Source organism: Pteropus alecto, unplaced genomic scaffold (assembly GCF_000325575.1).
Source record: "Pteropus alecto unplaced genomic scaffold, ASM32557v1 scaffold223, whole genome shotgun sequence".
In the NCBI taxonomy this organism is placed as follows: domain Eukaryota; kingdom Metazoa; phylum Chordata; class Mammalia; order Chiroptera; family Pteropodidae; genus Pteropus; species Pteropus alecto.
In genome coordinates, this window is record NW_006434441.1 from 904,691 (window position 1) to 917,810 (window position 13,120).

At 42.3% G+C, this 13,120-nt stretch overlaps 1 protein-coding gene and 1 pseudogene across 1 annotated transcript in view; one reads left to right on the plus strand and one right to left on the minus strand.

Moving 5' to 3' along the window:
• Positions 1–13,120, minus strand: part of VWA3B (von Willebrand factor A domain containing 3B) — a 136,800-nt gene that overhangs the window by 100,668 nt on the left and 23,012 nt on the right. The window contains 2 exon segments of the mRNA XM_025045043.1: positions 4,839–4,954; positions 12,159–12,328. Of these exon segments, the coding sequence (XP_024900811.1) occupies positions 4,839–4,954; positions 12,159–12,328 (286 nt within the window).
• LOC112477868 lies at positions 1,551–1,669 on the plus strand (annotated as a pseudogene).

The following is a 13,120-nucleotide window of genomic DNA, read 5'->3' on the forward strand; positions in this document are numbered from 1 at the left end:
TACAATGGAATATTACTCAGCCATAAGAAGAGATGAAATACTGCCATTTGCAACAATGTGGATGGACTGCGAGATAATCATTTTAAGTGAAATAAGCCAGACTGAAAAAGTAGAAAATCACATGATATCATTTATATGTGGGATATAAACCTAAAAGCAACAAATGAACAAGACAAATGACTTGTTGGACATGTACTATAGACTAGTCGTTACCAGAGGCTCATGGACATGTACTATAGACTAGTCGTTACCAGAGGGTAGGGGATGGCAGAGGAGTGGGGAGGTAGATTGGGTAAAGGGGGTCAAATATAGGGTTTAGGAGGAGGGCGAAGTGGGTAAAGGGGATCGAATATATGGTAGCTGAAGGAAACTGGACTTTGGGTGGTAAACACACAATAGTATATACAGATGTCAAATTATAACGTACACCTGAAAATTATATAATTGTATTAATCAATGTACCCCAATAAACTTAATTTTTAAAAAGTTTTTAAAAATAAAATAAAATTAAAAAGAAAATGTAATATTCAAATTGGTATATAATATGATGTTTATGCTTTAATTTTTTGAAAATAGTATACCATGAGAAGACTGGAAGGAAATATACTGCTATGTTCAATGGTGAGAATCTTTGGGTAGCAACAATATTTCATTTCCTTTCTTCTCTATATTTTGCATATTGTCTATTCTATGTCAGCAGAATGCAGGACAGCCAAGTGTTCATGAGAGCCTGGGCTCAGTCCTTCAGATCTCCGGGTCTGCCTCTTACCAGTCATGTAACCTCAGACAATAACTCCGAGGCTATTTCTCTTCTGAAAAATAGGGATAATAGTATCATTCACCTCACATGATTGCTGTAATGATTAAATGAGTAAATGTATGTAATGTACCTAGCAACACACACACACATACACATACACATACATAGCCCAGCTTTCACCATCTTAGGAAAAAATCCTTTGAAGTGACAAAAGTTAAACATTTAGAGTGTTAATACATTTCACCACTCTTATTCAATAATTAGAAATGATATCATGATTTCTAGGAAAGAACTAATGTAATGATGGGAGAAAAAACATGATGATAGTTATTTTTTAATATTCATATTTAATATAACAAATTATTTTCTCTTTTAAAACACCAGAATTTTATAACAACATATCAAAAGTTATTTTGGAATTTGAGAAATTGATACTAGATGAGCTGTGTTCAAATGATACTTTTTTATATAAATACAGTGAGTGGCAACATAATGTATGACATATAAATAAATGTATTACAAGAAATGGTGAAAGATCTTGTCTACCCCACAAAGATGTCGACATTAGGTTTCACATCTGGTCTCAGAGCTCACTGTAACACACCCCTGAACATTTAAGATGCAGGCCTTTACTTCCAGGATAAACACAACTCTGTAAGCCAATATCTTTTCCCTTTCTCCTAGAAATTATGGGGAGAAATGAAAATGAAAAAGAAAACACAAATACCTTCAGCTAAATTAGGAGACAAAAATAACATCCAGATAAGAGCTGTCAAGAACAGCTGAGATGGTCTGCAGCCATGCTACCCTGAACGTGCCCAATCTCATCTGATCTTGGAAGCTAAGCAGGATCGGGCCTGGTTAGTACTTGGATGGGAGACCACCTAGGAATACTAGATGCTAAAAATACCAGGTGTTAAAAAAAAAAAAAAAGAGCAGTTAAGATAGAGCAGAAACTGTGCGGAAGAAAGCACAGAGAGTGAGCACCTGGAAGGGCTCAGAGGGCTGAGCAGGTATTAGGAAGAGGGGGCCTCTGAAAGTCAAAGGTGAGCCTGGTTAGCCATGATGGATTCTGGTATCTCAGTAACAAGGGCTATAGCAAAGTCTGCCTACTTGGTTTAGCAAGGCAAGAGTGGAGGGCTTCCCAAAGCATTACCCAGAACAAACTTACCCGTAGGCACTGCTCTCTGCAGCAGCAGAGAAGAGAGCCTTGAGCTGTGAAGCACAGCCTTTCCCTTCCCTGCCTCCCACAGGAAACGCCTGTACACATCTGGTCTCCTCCTTCTAGTGGAGCATAACAAAAAGAAAGCTAGCACACAACATCCTAACATGGCATGGAAGAAAGAGCTGAACCAATCAAGAGATGAAAAATACTAAAAATGTTATCATGGAATACATGAAAATTGTGATCCAATATTTCACCATGAATTTATTTCTATGTATATAATATGTATACATGAAGCCATCATCTCCATGAAGGAAGGAAACAAAGCAGAAATTCAAAAACTCAAGTGAGATGGCAAGACAACAGGAAGAAATGGAATCCCCAAAACTCAGGAAAGTAGAAAAAAAATCACAGAAGATAAAATGGGTAGAAGCTCAGTGAAGAAAATAAATAATGGAACTCACTGTGAGAAACCAGAGAAAGTGAACACAAACAGAAATAAAGTATTTAAAATATTAGTGGGAAAAGGATAGATCAGGAGACAGACAAAGGCAATCTATCATACTTATACATAAAATGCTTCGCTGAGAAAAGCAGCCACTTTCTGTCTTGGTTTTCCCATACTAATATAAGGATACTAACAGACCCTGCTCCACAGGGCTGGGATGAAGATGCAGTGTTTTAAAATTGATAAGAGGCTGGAACAGTGCCTGGCACATACCAAGCAATGTCTAAGCATTTGTTGAATTTTAAAATAATAATTAAGCAATGGAAACAGAGACAGAAAGTAGACTGGTGAATGCTAGGGGCTAGGGGAAGGAAGAATAGGAATTTATTGTTTAACGGGGGCAGAGTTTCAGTCTGTAAGATGAAAAGAGTTCTAGAGATGGCTGCACAATGATGTACTTGACACAACTGAACTGTACATTTAACAGTGGTTAAGATGGTCAATTTCATGTTAAGTATCTTTTAGTACAATTTCTAAAACTACTGTTTACCTTTACTATAGGGTTTTTTGTTTTGTTTTGTTTGCTTTGGTATAGTGCATGGGGGAGGGTAATGGTAAGTTATACTCTGAAAGCCAATTACCTGGAATCTAAAAAGTCAGGAATAGCAGGAAATTTCTTTAAAATTCTCTCTGAATTCTCTGAGAATGCTCCTCCACTTGACAGTCTCTTTTCTCTACAAAAGGAGGTAAATTAGCTCCTGAGGGGACAACCTCTCTTCCCAAACTGGAGAGGGGCCTGAGGAAACTGGACACTGACAAATGCTGGAAACAGATGATGGGAGCACAGAGGCATGGAACGGATCAGGAAAAGAACTTTCTCTGAGGCCCCAGGTGATGCTGGAAACCATGCACTTTCCAAACCAAAATAGTCAAGGGTTTCGGGGCAGTTTCCGAGTGGGAGAGGTCGACTTCAAAATGCTAGAATTTCTGGGACATTGTGATGGATAGAGGAGACAAGATGGCATACTTAGGATTTGGGACTCTCTCCTCAGAGTCAGAACATGTGATCACTGAAATGGTATTAGACTGGCAGGCCACACTCTGAGCATTTCATACTAAGAAAAACTTTTTTGTATGCTTTGCAGGATTAGGAACATGGTACTTGCTGAAAATGTAAGCTATGCAGCCAGATATGTTTTCCTTTTAAACTAAGTTGCCAAAAAAAGGCAGGCCATTTACAGTAACTGGCACTCCTTGAAGAGGTGGTGACATCTCACACTTTACCTTGATTGATTCATTGCCCACTAGAATAATCTTGTAAATTATTTCCAATAGGCATGGCATACATCCTGAATTAATTTTTTTCCCTAGATTAGCATCAACCTTGCTTATCAACTGGCATTTTTTCAAATTCTTGATGTCCAATTCACCACGGAATCAAGGTGTAAGTTATTACCTAAAGCCATGCCTGCAATGAGTTCCAGGGAATCTCTCCCTGGCTCTGCTTTGAGGCACTAGGATCTGAATCTACAAAGTGTGGATCACACTTTGTGACTCCGCCCCCTGCCTTTGATTCTATCTGACAAAACTGCCTCCTGCTCAGTCTCCGTGCCCTTCCTCCGAGAGTTTCTCAACACCATTATGTAAACAAGAAACTTTCAAGTAGCTATATCCTTCAGCTTCTCCCCTGTCCCCAAAGAGGAGTTCTTACCTCATAGTGAAGCTAGAAATCTTTGTGTTGAGTACTAAAAATGAGCAAGAAGGTAGAGGTAGATGGGCTTCCTCAGACTCCTAACTACCCCTGCTTCCTTCCTGCCTCTCTCAGCGCCATTTACTCAGTTAACTTTGGTACTTTGCAATTTCATCAGCCCCCCCAAAACTCCCATCTCTTGGCTTTCTGAGTAACTGTCTAGTACTGTTTTTCCTAATCATGGCCCCATTTGTCACTGATTTTGGACTTCATTTTCTATGCCTGTTAAATTGATCACATTTTCTGATCACATTCCTTGAATGAAAGGCAGGTTCATTCAGCCTCCACAGAGGTTCCTGTGAGGCCCCGGCCCCACACAGGCAGGTCAACTCCGCAAGTGCATCTACAAGCATTGCTGTCACTGATGGGCAGGCCAGCAGAAAACCTCATCATAGCAGGCGTCCTCACCAGAGTGTCCAGCTAACCTGGACAGCAGAGCAGCTCTGCCCTGCCAAGAACTAAGTCCTGTGCTGACACACCCAGGGCCATGTCTCTGGAAGGTTCCCAAGTTTGTAAACACATATCACTTAGGTCACTTGCCTAGGTGATAAATTATGCCTAGTTACTAAACTGATAAATTCTCCATTAATATCCATGAACTCTGTCCTTGTACTACATAAATAAAAAAGACACAGTCCCTACCTAGTGCTTTACTTCCTAAGGATATGGGTCACCCAAAGTTATTAAGATACTGTTCCTTTTTCATTCCAAGTACCTGGAGGGGGTTTTCCTTTTAGTTTCCTTGAATTCCAAGTCATTGTACTGTCACCATCCCTTCGGGGGAACTCAGGAAATTCCACACACTCTGTTCTCTCTGCAAACGCGTGGAATCTGTAATATGAAGAGATTTGCAACAGTAGGCTGGAAGGAAGGTAGTGTTTGCAGGTGTCCACACACTCTTCCAACACCATGAATATGCTCTTCCGCGGGTGCCTAGCATTACAAACGTTTCACCACTTCCCCTGTACCTTCTCTGTCCCCGCAGAAAGATGACAGGGAGGTGGGAGAGAACAGGGAACTGTGGATGCATTGGGATGTTAACTGCTGACCCTTCACTTCAGTACAGGGTAACAACTCAACCAGATGGTATTTCTTGACCCTGGAAAAAAGACACCCTGGGCTTATGCTTATCCTCTGTGCTCAGGATTCAATGATGGCAGTACAGTTTCACAGGCCAAGTCTAAAGAGACCCCACAGTGCCTGCAGGCCTGTGGTCAATGTTGAAAGCAGACGACAACAGGCACCGTTGCTTACCTGCTGATGACTGACAGGCTGCAGTCAACTTTAACTAGCAAATACACACTTCCCCAGGACCTAAGTGTAGCACTAATGGAAAAAATTCTTGTATGGACAGGCTTTTAGGACCTGACTCCTCTAAGTGTGGTCCCAGGAGCAGCGCCAGGTCTGGGAACTGGTTACAGTGTGCGTTCCTGCACCCACCTGGATGTGAATCTGAATCTGCACTTGAATGAGCTCCCCAGAGTGCTGGTGTACACAGGCAGCTGCCAACCATGAATTGCTCTATACCTCCTACCAGGTGGCCCCAGGCCTGGCACAAGTCTGCACCAGAGCCGCTCGCAAGAGGCCTGAGAACAAACATATCTGGTAGCTGGCTTTAGACTACACCAGAGCACTACCCAATCAGCTCTACAAATGATACACCCAAAAGGTGGTCTTGGCAGGCACCAGAGCCCCATTGGGGTGGATCCGACTCTGTGGGGTCAGCTCCCACATAGCAGCTCATCAACTACAGTTGTAGCCAGTCTTCACAGCCAGTCAGCCCAAGAGTTAACTCCACTCACTGATGTGCCAACATCAATCGATGCTCAACGACAACCGGAGGGCACAAACAACCCACACAGGTGACACTCCTAGAGCGCTGACTCGGGTAACCAGGATGACTGTGCCAGTGGGACTCACAGGACACCTACTACATAAGGTCCCTCTAAGAAGACTGGAAGATGTATCAGATCTACCTAATACATGGAAACAAACACAGAGAGGCAGCCAAAATGGGGAGACAAAGAAACATGTCCCAAATGAAAGAACGAGACAAAACTCCAGAAAAAGAACTAAACAAAATGCAGGCAAGCAATCTAGCAGATGAAGAGTTCAAAACACTGATTATAAGGATGCTCAATGAACATATGAGAAAAATAAATGGGTCCCAGTAAGAACTTCAACAAAGAGATAGGAAACATAAAAAAGAAGATAGAAAACAAAAAGAACCAGTCAGAAATACAGAATACAATACCTGAAATGAAGAATACATTAGAGAAAATCAACATTAGAGAAAATCAACATCAGATTAGAAGAAGTAGAGGACTGAATCAGTGATCTGGAAGGCAAGGTAGCAGAAAACACCCAATCAGAACAGCAAAAATAAAAAGAGTTTTAAAAATTGAGGATAGTTTCAGGGGCCTCTGGGACAACATCAAGAATACCAATATTCACATTATGGGAGTACCAGAAAGCAAGGAATTGAAATCCTATTTGAAGAAATAACAAATGAAGATTTCTTTAATCTGGCAAAGAAAATAGACATACAAGTCCAGGAAGCACAGAGAGTCCCAAACAAGATGAACCTAAAGAGGCCCACACCAAGACCCATCGAATTAAGATGTCAAAGAGAGAAGACAAAGAGAGAATCTTAATAGCAGCAAGACAAAGATGTTCACTTTTGTCACTTTTATTCAATATATTATTCAGGTCCTAGCTACTGCATTCAGATAGGAAAAAGAAATAAAAGGCATTCAAATTAGAAAGGAAGAAGTAAAACTGTCATTATTTGAGGATAACATAATACTATATAGAGAGAATTCTAAAGAGTCCACCAAAAAACTATTAGAACAGATAAATGAATTCAACAAAGTAGCAGAATATAAAATTAACATTCAGAAATTGGTTGCATTTTATATACCAATAATAAACTATCTGAAAAATAATTTAAGAAAATAGTCCCATTTATAATTGCATCAAAAAAATCAAATAGCTAGGAATATATTTAACCAATGAGGTAAAAGACTTATACTAGGAAAATTATAAGATGTTAAAAAAAAGAAACTGAAGAAAATACAAATAAATGGAAAATATACCACGGTCAGGGATAGGAAGAATTAACATTATTAAAATATCCATACTACTGAAAGCATTCATCTACTCATAGATTCAATGCGATCCCTATCAAAATACCAATGGCATTTTTCACAGAACTAGAACAAATAATCCTAAAATTTATATAAAACTACAAAAGGCCCCAAATAGCTGCAGAGATCTTGAGAAAGAAGAACAAAGTTGGAGGTATCGTGTTCCCTGATATCAAACTATACTACAAGGATATAGTTATCAAAACAGCATGGTATTTACATAAAAACAAACACATAGATCAATGGAAGAGAATAGAGAGCCCAGAAATAAACACACATTTATATGGTCATTTAACCTATAACAAAGGAGTCAAGAATATACAATGAAGTAAAGACAGTCTCTTCAATTAATGGTGTTGGGAAAACTGGACAGATACATTAAAAAAATGAAACTACATAACTTTGTTATACCATATACAAAAATTAACTCAAAATAGATTAAAGACTTACATGTAAAACCCAAAACCATAAAATTCCTAGAAGAAAACATAGATAATAAACTCTTTGACATCGTTCTTAGTAACATTTTTTAGGCTACATCTCCTTGAGCAAGAGAAACAAAAGAAAAAAATTAACAAATGAGACTCCATCAAACTAAAAAGTTTTTGCACAGCAAATGAAACCATCAACAAAATGAAAAGATAACCTATACAATGGGAGAATATATTTGCCAATGATACATCCAATCAAGGGTTAATATCCAAACTATATAAAGAACTCATACAACTTAACACACACACACACACACACACACACACACACACACACACAATCTCATAAAAAATGTGCAGAGAACCTGAATAGATATTTCTCCAAAGAGGACATACAGATGGCCAACAGACATATGAAAAGATGTTCAAAGTCACTAATCATCAGGGAAATACAAATTAAAACCACAACAAGATATTATCTCACACCTATTAGAATGGACATCATCAATAAATCAACAGACAACAAGTGTTTGGTGAGGATGCAGATAAAAGGGAACCCTCTTCACTGCTGGTGGGATTGCAAATTGGTACAGCTACTATGAAAAACAGTGTGGAGATTCCTCAAAAAAATTAAAAATAGAACTACTTATGACACAGCAATTCTACTTCCAGGTATTTATCTGAAGAAATCCAAAATACTAATTCAAAAATATGTGAATCCATATGTTCACTGCAGCATTATTTACAATATCCAAGATATATAAGCAACCTAGGTGTCCACCAATAGATGATTGGATAAAGAAGATGTGGTACATATACATAATGGGGATTTACAGCCATAAAAAAGAATGAAATCTCGCCATTTGCAGCAACATGGATGGACCTAGAAGGTATTATGCTAAGTGAAATAAATCAGCGTGGAATCTAAAAAAACATAATAAATGAACAAACAAAACAAAAACAAACTCATAGGTACAGAGAACAAATTGATGATTGCCAGATGGGAGGGGTATTGGAGGACTGGGTGAAAAACAAAGGGAATAAGAAATACAAATTAGTAGTTACAAAATAGTCATGGGATGTAAAGTACAGCACAGGGAATACAATTAGTAATGTAATAACTATGTATCGTGTCAGATGCATCCTAGACCAATGCGGGGGGTGGGGATCATTTCGTAAGTTATATAAATGTCTAACCACTATGTTATACGCCTGAAACTAATACAATATTGTATGTCAATTTTAATTGAAAAAGAAAAAACAAACAAAAAAAGAGTGCTGGTGTAGTGCATGGTTGATGGGCTAAGTCCCACCTAAAGCCAATGATCTAGAATCTAAAAGGCACTTTCTTTTGGACGGAGGTCTCTGAGTAATGGTCCCTCTGCCCCTCCAGAGAGACCTGTTGCCACTTACTTAACCTAAAGAGAATCCTGAAGCATAGGTGAAGGTGGACAGATAGGTAGGCCAGTGGCAGGAGAGGTGTGAGCCTCTCCTGGGCCATGGAAAGCCTTTGTCATGTCTATTTCTAAAGGTTTTTAGTTGACATCAGGATGATGGCTTCACGGTAGTGAATAAGCCAGCCTCTTGCTGGGACCTCCTCCAAAGCAGAAATGGCCAGCATCCTTGCAGAGCAGAGAAAATATGCTGAGGTTTATCCTGGCAGCCCCGACCCTGAGTGCCGACGCATTTGGTGCCCAGGATGTGTTTTCCAGTTTAGGAAAGAGAACAAGGCAGACATCCTTTCTGGCTAATACAGCCTCACTTGGGCAGAAAGTAAATCACCTTTAAGATGGGATCTTTGGGGAGGCTGGAGAGGACAGCATTGTGCCTGGTGGCTCATGGCTCTGGCCCAGACACAGCCCTGAGCACAGGGGGACCCAGAGTCCAGCCTCCCTGCAAGCTGAGATGCCCAGGACATGCCCTTACAGTTGGATAATAAATAAATGTACGTCAGCTGGGCCTCAGCAGCGGAAGATGCAGAGGTCAAGCAGGAGCCACAGGGGCCTGGCAGGCACCAAGTAGGCAGGAGCACCGCAGCTGTGCGCTGAATCACTTTTAAGGGCCAGAGCAAGGGCAGGAGGGCTGTCTACACCTTGTCCTCTTCTCCAAAACTCCTACTCTGTGGTACATGGCCTAAAAGTCAGGAGTTAACCTGGAGTATTCAGTTGCTAAAAGTTAAACTGCTAAAAATCAGAGTAAATCCCCTGGCCTCTTGCTGGCCCAGAGAAAGTGCCCCCTTAGGTGGGCAGAGGACAAACAAGAGAGGCAGCCCTACCAGTTGACTTTTTCTCTCTCCACTGGTACAAGAGGGGCAGTGAGCCCCTTCAGTATTTAGAGGGGCTCAGGAACCCAGAATGGAAGCCAAGACTTCAAAGTGCTCTAAGAGAAACCAGAGTGTGGTCCTCAGAATCACCAGACTCTTGTTAAAAAATGCACATCCCTGGCTCTCACTAGAGCCAAATGGTCGGACTCCAGGGCACTATGGCCAAGACCTCTGCATTTAGTCAAGTTCCCTCAGGAATTCCTACACAGCGTGAAGGGCGAGATCACATTCCTGGGACCCCTGGACCATGTGCAACCAGCCTGCACGGTGAAGCCCAGGCCTCTGATGACCAGTGAGCCGTCACACAAGTATGATGAGCAACTCGACCTAGAAACTCACAAGCAGCGACCATGCTCACGTCAGCCGAGCTAGTCCAGGAAATGACCCAACCATGCCCCTTGTAATAGCATAAGCAGTTGGTCTTTTTCCATAAGGGACCTAAACTCACATACATACAGATGGGGCAGTGAAGTATGGTTTAAAATGTAGGTGTCATTATTTTCAGGTATGATGAGGCCAACAGATTAGTGCAACTGCCATTGAAAAGTGTTTGCTACTCATAGTTTCTGCTATGGACTGAATTATGTCTCCCCCAAAATTAATATGTCAAAGCCTTAGCCCCTACTGTGACTGTATTTAGAGACAGGGCCTGTAAGGGGGTGATCAAGGTTAAACGCAGTCATAAGAGTAGGGTCCTGATCCTACTGGATTAGCGTCCTTTTAAAAAGACCAGAGAACTTAGATGTGCTTGCTGCCCCCTCTCTGTCCCCTCCCTCTCTCTCCCTCTCTCACTCTTTCTCTCTCATAAAAGGACACAACAAGAAGGCAGCTGTCTACAAGCCAGGAAGAGATCTCTCACCAGAAACTGAATCAGCAGGCACTTTGACCTTGGACTTCCAGCCTCCAGAACTATGAGAAAATACATTTCAGCTGTTTAAGCCACCCAGTCTGTGGTACTTCGTCATGGCAGCCTGAGTTAATACACTATCTATGGAGACCAGTCTTAGGAGGCCCCTTAGTGTGCTCATGTTGGGGAGACTGTGTTTGTCTCATTTACCCTGTGCTCCCAGGCCATAGCCCAGTGCCTGGCCTATAGCATAGTCAATCAGTGTTTCTGGGATAAGTGAATGTGCTATGGACTGAATTATGTCTCCCCCAAAATTAATATGTCAAAGCCTTAGCCCCTACTGTGACTGTATTTAGAGACAGGGCCTGTAAGGGGGTGATCAAGGTTAAACGCAGTCATAAGAGTAGGGTCCTGATCCTACTGGATTAGCGTCCTTTTAAAAAGACCAGAGAACTTAGATGTGCTTGCTGCCCCCTCTCTGTCCCCTCCCTCTCTCTCCCTCTCTCACTCTTTCTCTCTCATAAAAGGACACAACAAGAAGGCAGCTGTCTACAAGCCAGGAAGAGATCTCTCACCAGAAACTGAATCAGCAGGCACTTTGACCTTGGACTTCCAGCCTCCAGAACTATGAGAAATTTCTGTTGTTTAGGCCCTAAGTCTATGGTACTTGGTTATGGCAGCCCGAACTGACTATACAATGCCGAAGAGGGGGGCCACGCCACTCAAAAAGGGCCACACAGGGAAGCATTGGGGCTGGTCAGGAGGCAGAGGGAACAAAGGGAAAACATGAGAGAGAGTCTGTATCGTGGATCCTGCAGGAAGGAATGGGTAAAGCAGAGTAAGCAGGCTTAGCACTGGCTAGTTTGAATAATTTCTACAGGTTCTAGGGTATACAGGCTGTCCCCGAGTCATCTGGTGTCCAGCGACGGGGTGACTAGGGAATAGTGGTCCTGAGAGTGAGCCTGTGGGCTCTGGATTAGTTTGCATGTGAAAGGTGTGCTGCTGGGTGAGTTGTTCACTACCTCTTAGAATTAGCCAGCCCTGGGAAGGGTGGTCTCTGTGCAGTCTGCAAGGTTCCAAGATGTCTAAACATTCAAATTACAGAAAATAAAAAGGCAAGATTAGTACAGGACAGAGAAGGAAAGTGCTTGGAGGCTAAAGACTGTGAGCAAGATGGGAAGAATACAACAGCAGATGGGTTCTGACTATGAAAGACCCAAGGCCCACAGGGGATCCTGTGGGAGCAGGCAGCTCATTCTCTGTCCCACCAGAGCACGTTTCTGCCTACCTGCCACGGGCCTTGGCACTCAGATCCTTTAAGAAAGCTACAGTGCCTTCTCCTCTGGCATTGAAGGACACGGTGCAGACAGGACACGGGATTTCCAAAGTCATCTGGACGAGAAGCTGCTTAGACTCCTCAGGAACGTCCCCCACCACAAAGTAGTAAATGGAGTCAATCTGCAAAACAGCAAACCAGCAGTTTATCTCCTGATATGCCCAGCCTTGTCCTGGACTTAGGGACTATATACTATCTACAGCACTGCCTTTAAATAAAGGGCAGTAAAGGCGGCACTGCTCACTCTCCTGTGTGGACATTTAGGGGCCAAAGTCAGGAAGTGAGACACTCAAGGGATGGTGCCAAGCAGGTCTCCTGGCGGTGGGTATAGTCTCGGGTTCGCATGGAAAGGACGTGGCGGGTAGACTTGGAGAAGCGCTTCCTCCAAGTGCATGAGTATATCATATCGGTCAAGAACAGGTGTTTTCAACACGAAGGAAACACTGGCACAGGCAAGTGGGTGGGGAGCTCATTAGCCATTTCCCATGGCAGAGCCAGAATTTCACAGTGCCAACTCCTCCATCCTCACTCTGAAGTTGAAGGTGGCAGGAGGGCATGTTGCCAGTTAGTTCATCCTCTGGTCTCACCTGGGAGGTGAGGCTGTCCTGACTTCACACAGCAGGTCAGAAGCCAGGTCCACCCACAGGGCCTTGCCTCCCACCGCCATGGCAAGCCATAAGAAGAATGGGAGAACGAACTACCCTGTGTCAGGAAAAACACACACACACACACACACACACACATACGCACACACACACACACAAACACCCCAACCTTCAGGGACCCAGGAGATACACACCTTGCCAGGCATGAAACAATCCCAACTTGTTCTCTGCTTAATTTAGAGAGAGAGATGTCAAATCTACCCAAGAGCCCCCCATGACAACGACTCTCCCCCAATCCCAACCCCAACC